Source organism: Seriola dumerili, unplaced genomic scaffold, assembly GCF_002260705.1.
Source record: "Seriola dumerili isolate Sdu_G_001 unplaced genomic scaffold, Sdu_1.0 BDQW01000002.1, whole genome shotgun sequence".
NCBI lineage: Eukaryota > Metazoa > Chordata > Actinopteri > Carangiformes > Carangidae > Seriola > Seriola dumerili.
Genome location: NW_019174257.1, coordinates 6064682 through 6080688, shown reverse-complemented (window position 1 = coordinate 6080688; position 16007 = coordinate 6064682). Strand labels below are relative to the sequence as shown.

At 39.2% G+C, this 16007-nt stretch overlaps 1 protein-coding gene across 1 annotated transcript in view; it reads left to right on the top strand.

Moving 5' to 3' along the window:
- The first annotated feature begins 923 nt into the window (after positions 1-923).
- LOC111230935 (lysine-specific demethylase 4B-like) overlaps positions 924-16007 on the top strand; it is a 41730-nt gene continuing 26646 nt past the window's right edge. The window contains exons 1-6 of the mRNA XM_022757870.1: positions 924-1037; positions 4914-5354; positions 5724-5899; positions 6488-6602; positions 7091-7284; positions 13960-14009. Of these exons, the coding sequence (XP_022613591.1) occupies positions 4941-5354; positions 5724-5899; positions 6488-6602; positions 7091-7284; positions 13960-14009 (949 nt within the window). The 5' untranslated portion in view covers positions 924-1037; positions 4914-4940. The remainder of the gene's footprint in view (positions 1038-4913; positions 5355-5723; positions 5900-6487; positions 6603-7090; positions 7285-13959; positions 14010-16007) is intronic.

The following is a 16007-nucleotide window of genomic DNA, read 5'->3' as shown; positions in this document are numbered from 1 at the left end:
CTGCCCTCTGGAATGGGGCTGTTCAGTCAGATTTTTGTCTCCTGTGGTAACTTGTCTTACCGGACTTCCTTTAAAAAAACAGGAAATGCTTGCATTAATTTGAAACGTTAAGGAAATTCCACACACTGCTCCTGAAATTTGATATTGAATCAACTAAATTATCTGAATTTGTTATTTACTACTTTTGTCGCTGAATGTCTTTTCATGAATGATGTTTGGTGTTGAATTTCAACAGCAGTGTGTGACAATATCCATCCACATGCCAGCACTTTGAGTTTTGATGGAGAGACAAAGATTTGCATAGACCAGGAAATGTATATTTTCTAAAATTGTATAATTTTTAGTCCGTTTTAGTTTTGATGTAGTTTTTAGAAATGCTTGCACATGTTTGTTGCAAAAATTTGTCAATACATTTTCAGTGTTATTCAATAAAAAGTGAAAAAGATGTTTTGATATATATTTTTTTTTTTTTTTGTTATTTGAATGTTAGGTAATGAATGTGGCTTCTTAACTGACATGGATACAATTTTACACTAGTTATTTTTAAGGTAGAAAGTTACTCAAACTAGATAAATAACTGAGTAATGGCGCATGATATTCATGGCTTGGACAAACTTTAAACTCATACAGGGATTATGAGAATACTCGTAAAATGTTCACTTGCGTTAAAGGTACTTTATTCTTCTCATGGTTAACGGAGCAGAACAGCCTTTGAGAGCACCGGCAGTGTGTACGTGCGTGGCGTGCACATCGGTTAAGTATGACCGTCGATGACATGAGTAGAACTAAGCGTCTATTTTCATTGGTTGATTTATCTGTCTATAACCGAATAAACCAACCATATCACCGGCTTTCTGGCCAAGAATCATAGTAGCCGCGTCATTCAACCAATCGCAAGGAGTAGTTCTTGCGGTGGGCGTGACTCCAACCAGCCTCAGCTAGCTAATGCTAGAAGAAAACCGATCCAGGGAATTTTTACAAAACGAAACCAAATTGATTGAGAGTAACAGGGAGAAGGCGATACTATTCTGCAGGAGGTAGTATTTCCCAAACAAGATTAATTTTTTTTCAATCGCTGAGTCTGTGTTCTTGTTTAATTGTGATGGTGTGTCTGTCGTCGCGGTGTTTTGTTTTTTTCTAACTGCAGATATGGAAGTAGCCAGCGAGAAGCTAGCCAGCTAGCTTAAGAATACATTTGGACACGGTGTAGCTCTGTTTAAATACAGCCAATGGCTGGTTTTGCGTGTATGTGTAACTTAGGTTGATTGCATTGAACGTTTGTGTGAGTTTCACATTTTGCTCATTTGAAGCGCTTCAGCTACGGTTTTTTGTTCGCTGTCATCTTAGATAAAATGCTAACAGTTGATGTTAGTTGTGCAGAGCTATCGTCGCCCTTAGCAGCAGCAGCAGCCTGCAATAACTGCTTCCCTGAAATCAAGCAGCGTCGTTTTACTCTCAACAAGCCTGATATAAATTAACTATTACGATAAAGAATGTAGTTTATGAGTATTAACATTTCAGTCCTTATTAAGAGGGAAGCTTCCTGCAGTATTGAAATAAGTTTCAGGCCCAGATGGAGTTAAAGGGTCTGTGTAGGCCCCTTTTTGTTGTGGTTAGACAGCTGGGGGTCATGTGGCCTTCCATTCACTGAATAGGTCAGTCCCGGTTAGAAAGAGGGTCCCTGCGTAAAACGTAGTGATATTCTTAAAAGTGAGATAACGTTTCATCTTGGAAGAGTGATCATTAATTGTTAAAGTGAAACTAGTTCTCAATTGTTTGTTGGGTCGGTTTGGAAGACAGGTCTTTCTCGGTTGTGTTGCAGTGGGATTTATGTGCAAGTGATATAAACTAGAGACCCATAACTCAGAAATACCTAACGCCTTTCTTTTCATTGAGCTTGCTTGGAACCTAACTTTCTTTGCCCTTTTAAGCTCACACCATGTTTCTTGCTTTAGAGGCTGTTTGTGATTGATGCAAATGACTTGTTGAATGACAGTCGCCATTTGGTTTGCCTTGTAGTAGAAACTCACAGTAGGAACAAGAAACCTAAAATTCACAGCTGGTGATGTTTTAATGCTGCAAGTGGCTGATGTGTGTGAAGTTTTGAACAAGAAGATGCTTGAAATGCAAACTTGGGGATGTGGTCATGTGTATTTTATTTATTTATTTATTAAGAAACTTTATTTGATCCAAACCATGTGTAAATGTTGCAGTGCAAATACAGTTATGAAATCGGATATCCTCCTGATATGCCAATCCTACAGCTAGTCTTTTAAATCAATATATTCTTAGTATGTCCATCATGTTGTCAAATGTGATCAAACACTAAATGTTGCACACCTATTGCATTTCAGGACAATCATTGACAAAGTGGTGATAGTTTGTTTGGGTGACACCTGTGTGCTTGACAGTGCCAGTGTTATCTAAGGTAATCTCCAAACAGATAACTTCTTGTCAGCCGTTTGTGTGCAACAAACAGTTACTTTCATGTCACCTGTTTGTTTGGAGAAGGGAAAAATTTGAAAAGTAATTGATGCATTGCAATTCTCTATTGAAAGTGTTAAGATTTGATGCACAAGACTACCTGCTGAAAATAGATAACTTTATTATTTCTGCTCCATGCACATTTAAGAAAGTCAAAATTATGGAGACACTTTAATTCAGCTAACAATATAAGGCTTTTCAATAGATTAATGTGGAATTGCTAATTATTTTGGTAGTTTATTTTCAGATCAAACCTGCTCAGGGCTCCTGTACATGTAGAGCTAGATGATATGGTTGAAGTCATTGTAACTAATATTTTCCCTTTGTTATATGTATGTTAAGATATGGTAAATTAATGAAAAATCACTTGTAAGAGCATGAGACAACTCTTTTCATGTGATTTAAAAAGGCGTTGATACGATTTTAATTTTAATATTAATTTTAAGTAGAATCCAGAAATACATAAGCAGTGTATTTGAAATTTACATTGATTGGACACATGTTTGTTTTGATCATTTAGAGAGGCTGAGTGAGCCAGATAAGAGCTGTGAGACATAAAAGTTGTGTCATGTGAAAATAAAATATTTTGGTAATAACACTGCTTTTGAAATCACATGAAATGTTTCCCTCTGGAGTCAGAGGACCAACAACTTGTTGAAAACCCTTTAGCATTCATATATATAGCTCAAACCATGTGTTAAGTGAATACACAACTCATATCTCGCGTTGAGTGTAGACTGCATACCCACCCCCCACCCACATTAACTCTCAATAAATATCTTTTATTGATGCTTGCATGTTTTTCATTGTTGAGCAGGTTTATATGCTCACCATTAAAGTTGCGTAGGGTTCAAATTAAACAAGGACCCAGCCTCCCCCTTATGTCAAAGTGGGTGTCAATGTTTACAGCTTTGATTTGTTATGCTTGATGATGCAGCTCGAAAAAGATAATGTCGCTACACATAAACGTGCGTCAATATTATGCGCATGAACCAAATGATTTGTGCTTTCCAGGAACAACTGTGGGGATTGGTCCAGACAATATATGGAACATCATTTTAAAACAAGACAATGAATATCTAGTCTCTCAGTCAACCTTTAGTTACAACTCTCTAATGCATGATGGATTGACATTGACTATTGATTAAATATTGAATTTAAAGCGTTTATTAGCTGGGCATACTGGGCAGTATTGATGCACATCTCTGACCATTAGGGTTCAGTGTTTCACTGGTGCCACTGGTTGCAGTCAAATCAGACGACCACATGTAATTCAACACGTTTCTGTTGAGGTGATTGAGTAATTATCACCAGTAGCTGCAACAGTGACTTTGCAATATACAGACAGCTGATAAAGGATGTGAAAAACCTAGATAAGATGTCTTGGTAAGGTGTTGGGCCATCACACATGCTACCAGAAGAGCTTCAGTACGCATTGGCAATGACTCTCAAAGTCTCTGGAATCCCTCCGTCTGTATAGTATTTTGGTCTGTGTCAGACCTTCAGCGACGGAGCCTTTGTTAACAGACTGTTATGCCACCTGGCTAGCTAACGAGCTGTGCCTTTCGGCTGAGTAATTTTTGTACAATTTTTTTTGTATTACAAATTGTTTATCTCTCACAAACTGTTGTGTGCCATGGTGTTTTGACCTGTTAGAGAGTAAGTTGTTGGTAATTTATGTTATAAAGTTATAACCATCAATAAGAAGGATACGCACAGTTAATAGGGGTCCTCTCTCAATACAGTATATAATTTGTATATGAAAATAGTTGTATATGAACAATTCATACCGTACTGTAAAATAAAATCTGCATAAGTTGTCAGTAGTATCAATATTAGGATGGGAGTTGGAAATGTTTTGTAAAGTAATAGCTTTACTGATGAGATAAAGGGAGGGAGTTTTTTGATGAGAGTCAGGGAGAGTGGCATTTGTGAGTGAGACGAGAGAAATAAAACATAATTTATTTGCTGTTTGTGCTACTGCAAAAGCAAACAATAAAACAAATCCTTAGCAGTAGCAAGGAGACCAGTAACTACAGAGTAAAGCATTTATCTCTGCAGCATTTTTTAACTGTTGGCCTTCAATTGCTATGTTATCGGTTTTTGAGGGACTTCTATTTTCTGATTTACTTAATGGAGTTCCCTAGTTTATGTTATCATTTGTGTAAAAATGGTCAGCTAGAAGCCTGTTAGTGATTTTCTCACACAATATCATTGTCTATTATGACCCACTAAGCCATGTTTCAATTAAATAAGCACTTTGCACTCTTTATAAAAATCTAGATTCCTAAACTTTTCTGAGCACTTACATGTTGTCCACCTTGCAACTGTTCCCAATTTGAATTTGAGTTTGCAAAAAAGGTCCTTGCTATGAAAAAGAAGCTGAAATATTCTGAATATGTCCTGATTGCTCATGCTCTTCTCTCCAGGTTCACCTGCAACACTTAAACGACCAAATGGCTACCGACATGCCCATGGACACGGTGCCGGCTCCTCACTCTGCCCCAGCCTCACCCCCAGACACTGCCCCAACCTCACCTCCTACTCTCAGCTCCAGTTCAACCCAAGACCAGATTCCCTCGCAGGAGCCAGCAATAGCTGAAACACCTCACACAGCGGTGACCTCAGAACACGATGCTGCTCCAGATATCACCCCAGCTCAGCCTGCAGCCCCAGACATGGCACCAGGAATTGTTCCAGGTTCTGAGCTCCCCCCAGGCCCTGTGCTGCAATCACTGCCACCAGTCAGTGCCAAGAACCCCAGCTGCAAGATCATGACCTTTCGGCCCACCATGGAGGAGTTTAAAGACTTTGCCAAATACATCGTATACATGGAGAGTCAAGGGGCTCACCGCGCTGGACTGGCAAAGGTGAGAACAACACACTCATACACCCACACACATATAGTATACTGTATATACTCTCATACATTACACTCACATACTTGCTGCAGTCCTTTACAGTCCTGTGATAGTAAGGTCTAATTGTCTCATTGTCACTTACAAGTTGGATAAAAGCGTCTGCCAAACGAGTAAATGTAAATGTAAATCATTAGTTGAATAGATTAATAGTATCCTATTATCTGAGCATTGATTGTTTAAACTCAACGATGGGATGTTGATAATATTCTTGTACAATGTAAAACATCTACTTTGATGTGGCTGGAAGCCATTGTAAACCTATTTATATGAATGTCAACTTACTGCATATAAATGCTAAACATTTGCTCCCTTCAACAGGTGATTCCCCCGGAGGGCTGGAAGCCGCGGAAATGCTATGACACCATCGAGGACATGGTGATTCCAGCTCCCATCATGCAGGTGGTGACTGGTCAGTCAGGTCTGTTCACCCAATACAACATCCAGAAGAAGTCAATGACTGTGGGAGAGTACCGCAAGCTAGCCAACAGCAAGAAGTAAGTTGGTGCCCAGTCCAGGCGTCTCATTTATAAATGTGGTCATTATTTAGTGCTTGTAGCCTTTGTCACGCATGTGTTTAGAAGAGACTGAAACTGATGATGAAAGACTTCTAAGTTGTTTTTGTCTTCCAAGCAGTAGTCAATATATATATATATATATATATATATATATATATATCTCACAAGTGCTGATGATACAATTATTTCTCCTATGTAAACTTTAAAATAATTTTTAGTAAATTAAAATATAAGCATATTAATTGGGGACCACTAATTAGTTTATCAGTAATAACCCTTACCACTTGCCCAAGCACTGGGGCAAATGGTTTAAACTTACATCTGTAACAATGTCATTAGTGTCATTGATTTGCATGAAACTCTTCCAGCAAGAACAGTTGTTTGTTTTCTGCTTAAGTTGTAACTGAGTTATGTCAGCATTTGTAGTAGCTATAGTGGTAGCTTTTGATCAGTTGAATAACTTGAAGATGTTATTGAAAACTGAGAAATTGCAAACATGAGGGTGTAGCTGAAAGGCCATCTCTCTGCACACTGCTGACAATCTATCTGATCCTGTTCTGTTTTTAGGTACTGCACACCTCGTCACAAAGACTTTGATGACCTAGAGAGGAAGTACTGGAAAAACTTGACATTTGTGTCACCCATTTATGGTGCGGATGTCAGTGGCTCCATCTATGATGAGGTAAGGTGTGTGTGTGTGTGTGTGTGTGTGTGTGTGTGTGTGTGTGTGTGTGTGTGTGTGTGTGTGTGTGTGTGTGTGTGTGTGTGTGTGTGTGTGTGTGTGTTGTTGTGTTAGTGCTCACTTTCTAACCTTGCTTATTTTGCTTGGTACTTTAGGTTAAGGTTATTAATTGTGACTCAATGGTTTGAGGACGAAAAAGGATTTACTATACCTTTGGCATTATATGGGATGCATATTTTACACTGATAAATGGATAATTGTTAATTGTGATACTATGTCCTTAATATAAGCTGTTTTAAATATTGTGCTTTTATGACTTGTTGCCAGTATCATAAAGGTTTCCACATCCTCAAGGTGTAACTTCAATACCTTGCTCAGTGAATGGGAAATTGCCATTTTTGTTTGACTACAGCACCATCTGGTGTTACAGCCATTGAAAGACTTTTTGAGTACATGGTAATCATAAGAATGCATGTTATTCTGTCCAGGATGTTCAAGAGTGGAACATTGGCCATCTCAACACGCTGCTGGATATGGTGGAGCAGGAGTGTGGCATCGTTATTGAGGGTGTCAACACACCGTATCTATATTTTGGCATGTGGAAGACCACGTTTGCCTGGCACACAGAGGACATGGACCTCTACAGCATCAACTACCTACACTTTGGGCAGTCCAAGTCCTGGTCAGTCACTGATTTTTTTGGGTTGTTTTTTTTTGTTTCATCTTGATGCTTTCTGTATAGCCCGAACAATGTCACTTGTCATTTTAAAGTTTTACAGTCTGTGCTTGCTGCACAGCAGTAGTGTGTCAGTATAGTTAGCGGTCATATAGCTGTTGTTGACAGCAGGAGCAATCACTTTGCGATTTTCACAAAACTGGTTGGACTTGATTGCAGTGATACTGACAGAACCTGTGTGGCAAGCAGCACCTGACATGTTGGCACTGTTGCACTGTGATAGCACAACAGCCTGATGATACTGCCTGGCAGGTAGCGTCTGGTTAACAGCACCACCTAAAGTTCACGTGGAGCCTAACAGACACATAATCTGCCTGTGAAGTTGGGGTAGCACAGCCACGATGACTCAAACAGGGAAAACTCAACTTCTGAATTTCTCACTCGAGTTTAATTTTAAGAACCACAGGTAGAGTAATTTGTAATGAATACCAGCTCATTACCGTTGGATCCAATCGGTCTGAGCATCACTAGTATCAAGCAGTTCTTTATTGATTAAAGCTAACAATGGATACAGGGTTGAGTGTATTTTAACTTCTGTTGCTTCCTCTCAACTTTTTGTACTGAAAACATGATTTTTAAATGGTAATTTGGTTGTAACTTGGTTGTGGATGTACTGATATTAATAAGCAGACTTCTTGTGTGTCATGTACAAGTGGGAACCTCTGCCCCTGTGCCAAATACTCTTCCTATGTCATTTTTCCTGCTGTTGCACCCACTCTGTAGTGTACATTGGGGTCCTTAACGTATTTGTCTTAGTGAACCAGTCCAAAGCAGCTGTAACAGGCCAGGGCTTGAGGGTAGGAAGTTTCTGTTGCATAAAACCTTGCAATTCTGTGCCAACTACATAATTCACAGATTCATGTTTTAGTCTTGTGTTTCTGGAACAGTAGACTTATGTACTTGCTTTACTGAGTCGTTTTTTGAGAATCTCTGCTTTTGATACATGCCATTAGTTTGAGCGTGCTGCTTTGTGCTCGCAGCACTGAGGCTTCTCATTGGCTATTTCACCATCGGAGGGTTCCTTATTTGGCAGGTAAACTTTTGAGATATTTGATTGTGCTTGACGTCTGTTTGTTTTACAATTGTGCTTTGCCTTTTAGGTATTAGGACAAATGCTTCATGAATAATGCTAGAATTCAGTTTTGTTTTTCTACTGTTTCTTCTACCATTTTTTGTCATTTTGTTTAAGAATTGTTTGCAAATAGTTACCTCTTTTGTTGTCTCCTCAAATCCCGCTTGTCCTCAAACTTATGCAGTAAATCTCTGAAGAATGTTGAAACCATGACCTTACCATGAGTCTTACTGGTGTTGTGAAAGTTCACTCTTGCATAGGCACAGAAAGTTTGCTGAAACCATGTGTAGCAGATGGTGTACAGTATAGGAACCTATAGGGGTTTGAGTGCTGTTTTGCTTGCTGGCTTTCTATTCTGTGCATCATTACATTTCCTTTTGTCTTTCTGTCACTCAACCCTGGTGGCCCATGGTCCCCGAAAAAAAACAAAAACCTTTTCCTTTTCTACCCCTTGATTTTCTCTTGTGTGCAAGTGTGTGTGTATGTTTTCTCTTCTTTCCCTCAATATTTTTTTTGATCTTTGGCACGGCAGGTGGTGAGCAGACTCAACCCAGCCTTGGAACACTCAGAAATACAGTATTACCTCTGTGTGTGTGTTTACATATATGTGTATGGCTTCCCTTCTCTGTTTGCTCCATTTGATTCCATCATTCCCCCTCTCCTGTCTTCCTCTCGGAGTTGGGTACTCCGTGTGTGTGTGTGTGTGTGTGTGTGTGTGTGTGTGTGTGTGTGCGCGCACGCGTGTGTTCCCACTGTTTGTGATGTGATCTCATTAAAATCATCTGCCTGTCTCATTTTCACACCTCTCACTGAGAGTGGCTATGTATCTTTTCAACTCACTGTCAACGTATGTGTGTGTGTAGATAAAAATGACATTCATCGAGCTGTGATTTTCAGCCTGGTGTTCAACAGGAACTGAGCTCAGTGGTGGCTGTGCCATTTCTTGTAGAGAACAGTACAGGTTTATGCCTGCATTATTCGTTTGCCTGGATGGTATCAAACCCTTAATCTGATCAATTATTTAGCTGATGTATTTGTTTGATGTGTGCTAAATGTTGTGTTACCATCTCGCTCATGAACATTTAAACGGGTAACCCTTGTGGCATGATTTGAATCAGTGATGTACAGGACAAATGCATAGGGCCAACATCAGTAAGGTTGTGGAAGCAAGTGTATACAGTATTTTTAAGGACACTGATTTTAAACATCAGGGGCCTTGACGCTGTCAGTGTATGGTCTCACATAGAAAATAATAGGTGCAGGTGTTTTGATGTGCATTACAGGCTACAAGTGTTTGTTGCTCTTTGAAAATACACCAGTATTTGTTTTTACAAGAACCTCATTAATACTGCAAGAGAAAAACAAATATAAATATTCAAATATATCATAATATACAGCTACTTATAGTGCATATTTCTTTCTCTTATTGATTTGACAAATTTGATTGTGTGGCTTTTTAAAATACATCTGCTTTTGCGGAGTCTGAAGTTTGCCAACACATCTATGCATTCTGACTTTTTTGTTTCTTTTCTTGCTTTCTTCCTCTTTATACTTCCGTTTAGTTTGCCCTCGCTGTCATCCCTGTCAGTTAGACTAATTAACTCCCAGATAGATGGATGCACACCATTCATCTTCTTTTTAAAGCACATACTTGTCTCTGTCTCCCTTTTACTCCCTCTCTCACACTCTCAATTGAATCATTTTCACTTTTACACTTTTGGGGTCCTTACAGGCTGTTAAACAGACCATGCCCTTGACGCGCTCACACACACACACACACACACACACACACACACACACACACACAAACATGGATGTGTAAAATCCTTGGCAGCCACTTTCTCCCTGTCTTTATCCCTCCCATCATTCTCTTTCTCTTTATTTTTATTGCTGAAACCCTCTCAATCACCCATCTACCTCAACACACACCAGTAGATGTGCTGTCAGATAAAAGATTACCTCAGAGCATGTGAGGGGAAGGTAGGGAAAGGCTGATGAACGAAAATTGAAAAGGATGTTTTGAAGCATAGCCCAGCTGCAACTTCCTGGGATGGGATGAGTTTCTTATGAATCCATCAGTCCTCAACCTCCTCTATAGTCTTTGACAGTTTTCCCCCTTTGTCATAGCAAAGGGTCTGAATATTTCAGGTTTTCCTTTTTAAGAAATTTGCAAAAAATTCTAAAATTCAGTTTTCACTTTAGCATTATGGGATTTTGAGTGTAGATTGATGATAGATAAATGTTTTTTTTTTTTAATTTGAGTAAATGGCTGCAACATAAAAAAATGTGAAAAAGGCGAGGGGGTTTGAACACTTTATACTACTTTACACTATTTTTTTTGTACAGTGGGAGTCACTTTTCTTGAGAAATGATAGAAATGGCTTTCAACTGGAAAACACAGAATAAGGAGAATGCATAATATTCTCAAACTGTCTGTGAAGGAGAAAAACGCACAACAATGCAACGTACTGTGCCGCCCTTCATGCTGTCAAGACATCTTAATTCCACCTGCTAGGAACACTGTCCCGCAATAGATAAATCAGTCTTCCTCAGAGAGGTGGAAAAGTTCAAGCCTTCATTTGCTGTGTGTTGTTTTATTTGTGTGTTTCTCTCTCTGCTGCCGGGGTGACAGACGTGTTGTTACCATGGCAACCGTGGCCTTAGGAGGGAGGGAACAGGAGGAGACGCGCTGATCGGCTGATTTGTTTAGTTTGATGCTGGGATGGAAGGGATCATCTGAGGGATGTTCTCTAGCGCAGGCTTCTTTGAAATTCGCACATTTACACAGTAAACTCTGGAATGATGCTCCCCCAGGACAAAACACCTCTAAAGGAATACTTGAACATTTTAAGAAATGTACTGATGTGCCGTCTAACTGAGAGAGATGAGAAGATCAGTATCAATTTCATCTTAGACTTATATCCATGATATGTTTAGACTAGCTAAGCACAAACACTATAACACATTATTTAACACCCACCTTTTTACCTCCAGTGTGTGGCTGAATCCCATCGTAACTTCAGACCTAACATCGCTATGATGAGTGCAGTGGGAGTTTAGTCTATTCTGTTGTTTTGAGCAGCATAGCCATTAAAGGCACATGTTACTAATGCAAATAACTGCTCACAACACACATCATAGGACACACAAAAAAAGCTTTGTGAATGTTTTAAATCTTAATCGACTGTAGAAAAACAATGATGCAGGACGGTTTGTGTGGTGTAGTTGGTGGCCATCGACAAGGAAGATACAGTGTATTGCCAAGGTTGTTGTAAAAGTAAATATGTCTCAGTGATGCACATGGCAATGGGTCAAAGAGTGCTGTATCTGGTCATTTTGGGACTAATGTGAAGAAGCAGTTAGAGCATTAGGTTGGTATTTCAAAACCAAAACCCTAGGTCAGGTTAAAGTTATCTCTGACCAATAAAGTGAATCACCAACTGCCATTTCTCTTGCTGTTCTTTGTCTGAGAGCCACAGGACAAATTACGACTCTTATTGTATAACCTGATTCATTTTAGTGTCGTACTCATTACCCATTATCTTGTGTACTAAATGCACAACACATAGAGAAAGATTATGTACTTAAAACTATACAAAAATACAAAGGGTAGTTACCTGGATATTAACTAGACCTGTTACAACTCTGAGATAATAACCTGAATTCAGGTAATAACCCTGCTTCCTAATGGCATTAAGGACTTTGGTCTAGAGCTTCTGATGTTGGATAGTCGAGTAAATCCAGGCTATAATAATAAAACATTGAAGGATGCTGTCCCTCTCTGAAGTTCAAAGCTTTCGTCGACAGGTGGCAGTGTGGCTCCATGTCCTGGCTCCTCCGACTCATGTATTTTCTTTACCCCCCCCCACTCTGTCTTACGCTCTTGGTCTTTCTTTTTCTTTCTCTCCTTATGTGTGGTTGCATCTCACCATCACCCCATCTTTGTTTCTCGCCCTCTGTTTCTCCATTTGTTTTAAACATCCATGTGGCTGTTGAGGCTTGAATAAGAAAGGATAATAGTTCATTGCCTCGGGTCTCTGGAGGCTTATGCAACCCAGAGGAAATAATTTCAGTAATAAAAAGTATTGTAATAACTTCACAAATGAATGGATTAGATCTGAGCTTTGCTGGCTCCCTCCCACTCTGTATTACAAATAAACTTGCTTTCTAAATGTAGCATCTGATATTTAGTGTAATGATATACTTTACAGTGCCTACCTCCTGTATTAACATTACAAACACTGACTTCTTGGTAATGTTAGTACCCAGCTCTAACCGTGGAGGAACACAGAATCAGGGCCACAGGGCTACCGTATTTGTACAGTAATAAAACAGAAACAAAGTGGAAGGAGGAAAAACAATGAAATATTATGAATGAAACAAAGCAGCAAAAAAAAAAAAAAAAAAAGTTAGAGTAACTCAAAACAATGTAGCAGATCAAAGCAATATGATAAGAAATTAACACCAAAAAAAACAAAGCAAAAAAACAAAAAACAAACCCTCAACCCAGACCCTCCGAACATTGACAAGAATAGTGATTTGCATGATGAGTGCATGTGTAAAAGAGAAGGGGAGGGAGGGGCAGTGAGGTGTACAGCATGGGTAATTTCATTTTTTAAAATGGTAAGTGCTGAGGGCTGTGAAATAACCCTGCACTCCCAAAACAGTCATTTCTCCTGGTCCTGCCCTTCATCGGTCATTTGATCTTTTCCACCACCCTTTGTGTTTCCCCTTCTTCCTCCCTTCAAATTATAGCTTGTTTCTTTCTAGATTATATCTTCTATCTAGTATCTAGACAAGGCTATTGTGTAGGGCAGCAGTTTTTTTGTAAGGTACATTCAGAAATATGTCTCTTGTTATTCGTGCTAATTTGATTGCTGGAGTGATTTTGTGTTCCTTGTTTTTTTTTCATGGTGCCAACTGTACAGACGTTAGGTAGCTAGCTAGTGACGTACACATGGACATGTGTGTCTGTACTGTGTCTAATTTCTGTGCATTTAGATTTATGATCATTTTGATACATAAGATACAAATATTTTACTCAAGGTAAAATATTCTTTACTCGAATGGTCGCGTCTTTGCCTCATTCCGTACGCCTCGCATGAATTTGTGTCTATTTGCATCTTTGCATTGACTTTATATACTATTGTGTTACCTCCACCTCTATGGGAAGACTCTTCACTGTTGTTTAGTTTACCTTTAGAAGTTGTTGAAAATAGTGGTTTCATGATATGTTCAATACCAAGAAGGCAGCCCAGGTACAATTTGATAGGCGTACAGCTTCTATTTTTACAACTGTTTTACTTGCATCAATAAGGTCTTAAAGTATATTAAAAAAAATAATATTGTATACATGTTTGAGATATTCTAGGGCAATGTATAAGATAAATAATAGCAAAATACTCAGAGGGATTTATGTGTCTTCCTTGACAAGCACGTTTTTGATGTTGCTGTAGAAACTTGTGTCCTTCTGGTAACAAGACAGCCAGCCTTAGTAATAGGAAAACCTTTCACTAAACTGATCCCCTTTTTACTCCCTCTGTCTGCAGGTATGCCATCCCACCTGAACACGGCAAGAGGCTGGAGAGGCTGGCACAAGGTGAGGAACTGAGGATGTACTCAGTTAAAATCATTTTATTTTGCCATGTTCATTTTACCCCTTTATACCCTGCTACCCTGCTGTCTTTCTGTTTGTCAGTAATGCACCTTAAATGAAGGGGAAAGTGCTTCAGACTATTAAACACACAAACAGCATTAAACTGTACACATGCTACACACAAGACATGCACAGAATACACACTAGCACACAACCAAAGCTCGCTTACCTGTTTTCCCTTGCACTGGTGAATAAAGTAAAGTAGCAGTTCTCAGCTACAGCCTGTCTCATCCCCCTTAAGCACAGCATGCACTGCATTGTTAAGAACCCTTTACCACTCACAATAAACAACCTTTCTCCAGTTTCTTGTCGGTGTCAGTGGTCCTCACAGTAAACAGTATGGTACATGCTGTGGTTAAATGTGCATGTATTCAGTGGATGAGAAACTTTTATATCCCGCTTTCTCACCACATATAAAAACATAGATTTCTTTGTCACCTGGCTGTGCTAAGATAGAGCTTGAGAAGGAAGAGCAGCTTGAAGCGGTTAGCGTGTGCACTCACTTGTACTAAAAAGATCAGGAGGGCTGTAGATGCTGAATTTGGAGGAAAAGCTGGCTGTGCTCAACTATCTGGACTGCAGAAAGAGGAGGAAACCCATGAAGCTCATACAATGAAAATGGTGATCAAGACTGTGCATTGATCAATTGTTTATGGTGCTGAGCAAGCATGGGCTACTGCTACGTTGTCTTCATACTTGTAACAACCAGTTTTATGACAAAATGAAATACATTAGAACCAGTTTTATTGAATCTAATTTACTTTACTAATTTAAACATTTACATAACATGCTTTTGTGAATGTTATAGCTAGAGGTGGTTCTGACATGATGCTCTTAACTCAAATTCTAAATAGTGTCTGATTCAGATAAATGAGGACTGAAGTGAGAAAGTCTTAAGCCATTCTGTCTTTAGTGTATCGTCAACCATCTGCCCCTCTCTCTGGTGTAAGATGTCTGCTTGATTCTCTCCCCTTCCTTTCTTCCAGCCATGTTCCCCTCCTCCTATTCCCTGTTTTGATCAATGAAGATTACCTTGTGAACTGCATGTTGTTCAGAATGAGGTTGAAGATATGGGGAACGATGGCGGAGAGTTGTCCAATTCAAACTACATTAAATAGACACACTGTTTGTCCTTGTTGCTGCGAAGAGCTGCTGAGAGCATATCAATAATCACCAATGCATAGCCTCTGTCACTTGCTATCCTCCTTTTATACTGTAGTGGCTGGAATATGTAATGCACAGTATGTGACATGTGACAGACAAACAGTCTCTGCAAATGAAAAAAAAAACCCAGCTCTGTGCAGGTAATATTAAATACAATACATAAAATGCAGTATAATTTATGTTAAAACAGTAGCTACATGCATATGTAACAGTTGTCTCGTGGCTTGGACTATATAAATAGACGTATTGCCATAGCAGGAAAATCACAGGTTTAACTCAACATAAATTATTGGTCCACGACAGAGTCGCTGGAACTGGTAGACCTAAATGAACTTTGGGCACTATTCATGTTGTTATGTACTGCGTTATTCAAAATCCTGATCATTAGCAGTGATTATGCCCCATTTTTTCACCCTCACCCTTGAAGAAGTGTCTGATTCACACTTCAGATACCTTATGAAAACCCTACAAAAATCAGTATTAAGAAGAACCACTGCCTTGGATAAAATAGACCAATTTCAAAGCAGACATTAGTACCATTAATAATAGCTGTTTTCTGTTTACTTATTTCAGTTCCAAAGCCCTTGTGCTGTGTCTTGACTTACTGCTCAACCTAAATAGAATGGGACCATAATTAGGATCATTACTTCCGCCTGTGCCTTTCCTATGACTCTACCCCAAGCAGATTTGAACTTTTAGCCATGCATTCTTTGTCAGGTGCACTGATGCTGTGTTCATCCTTTCAGTAAAGTTGCAACTTAACAAGCTGGTTGGGAC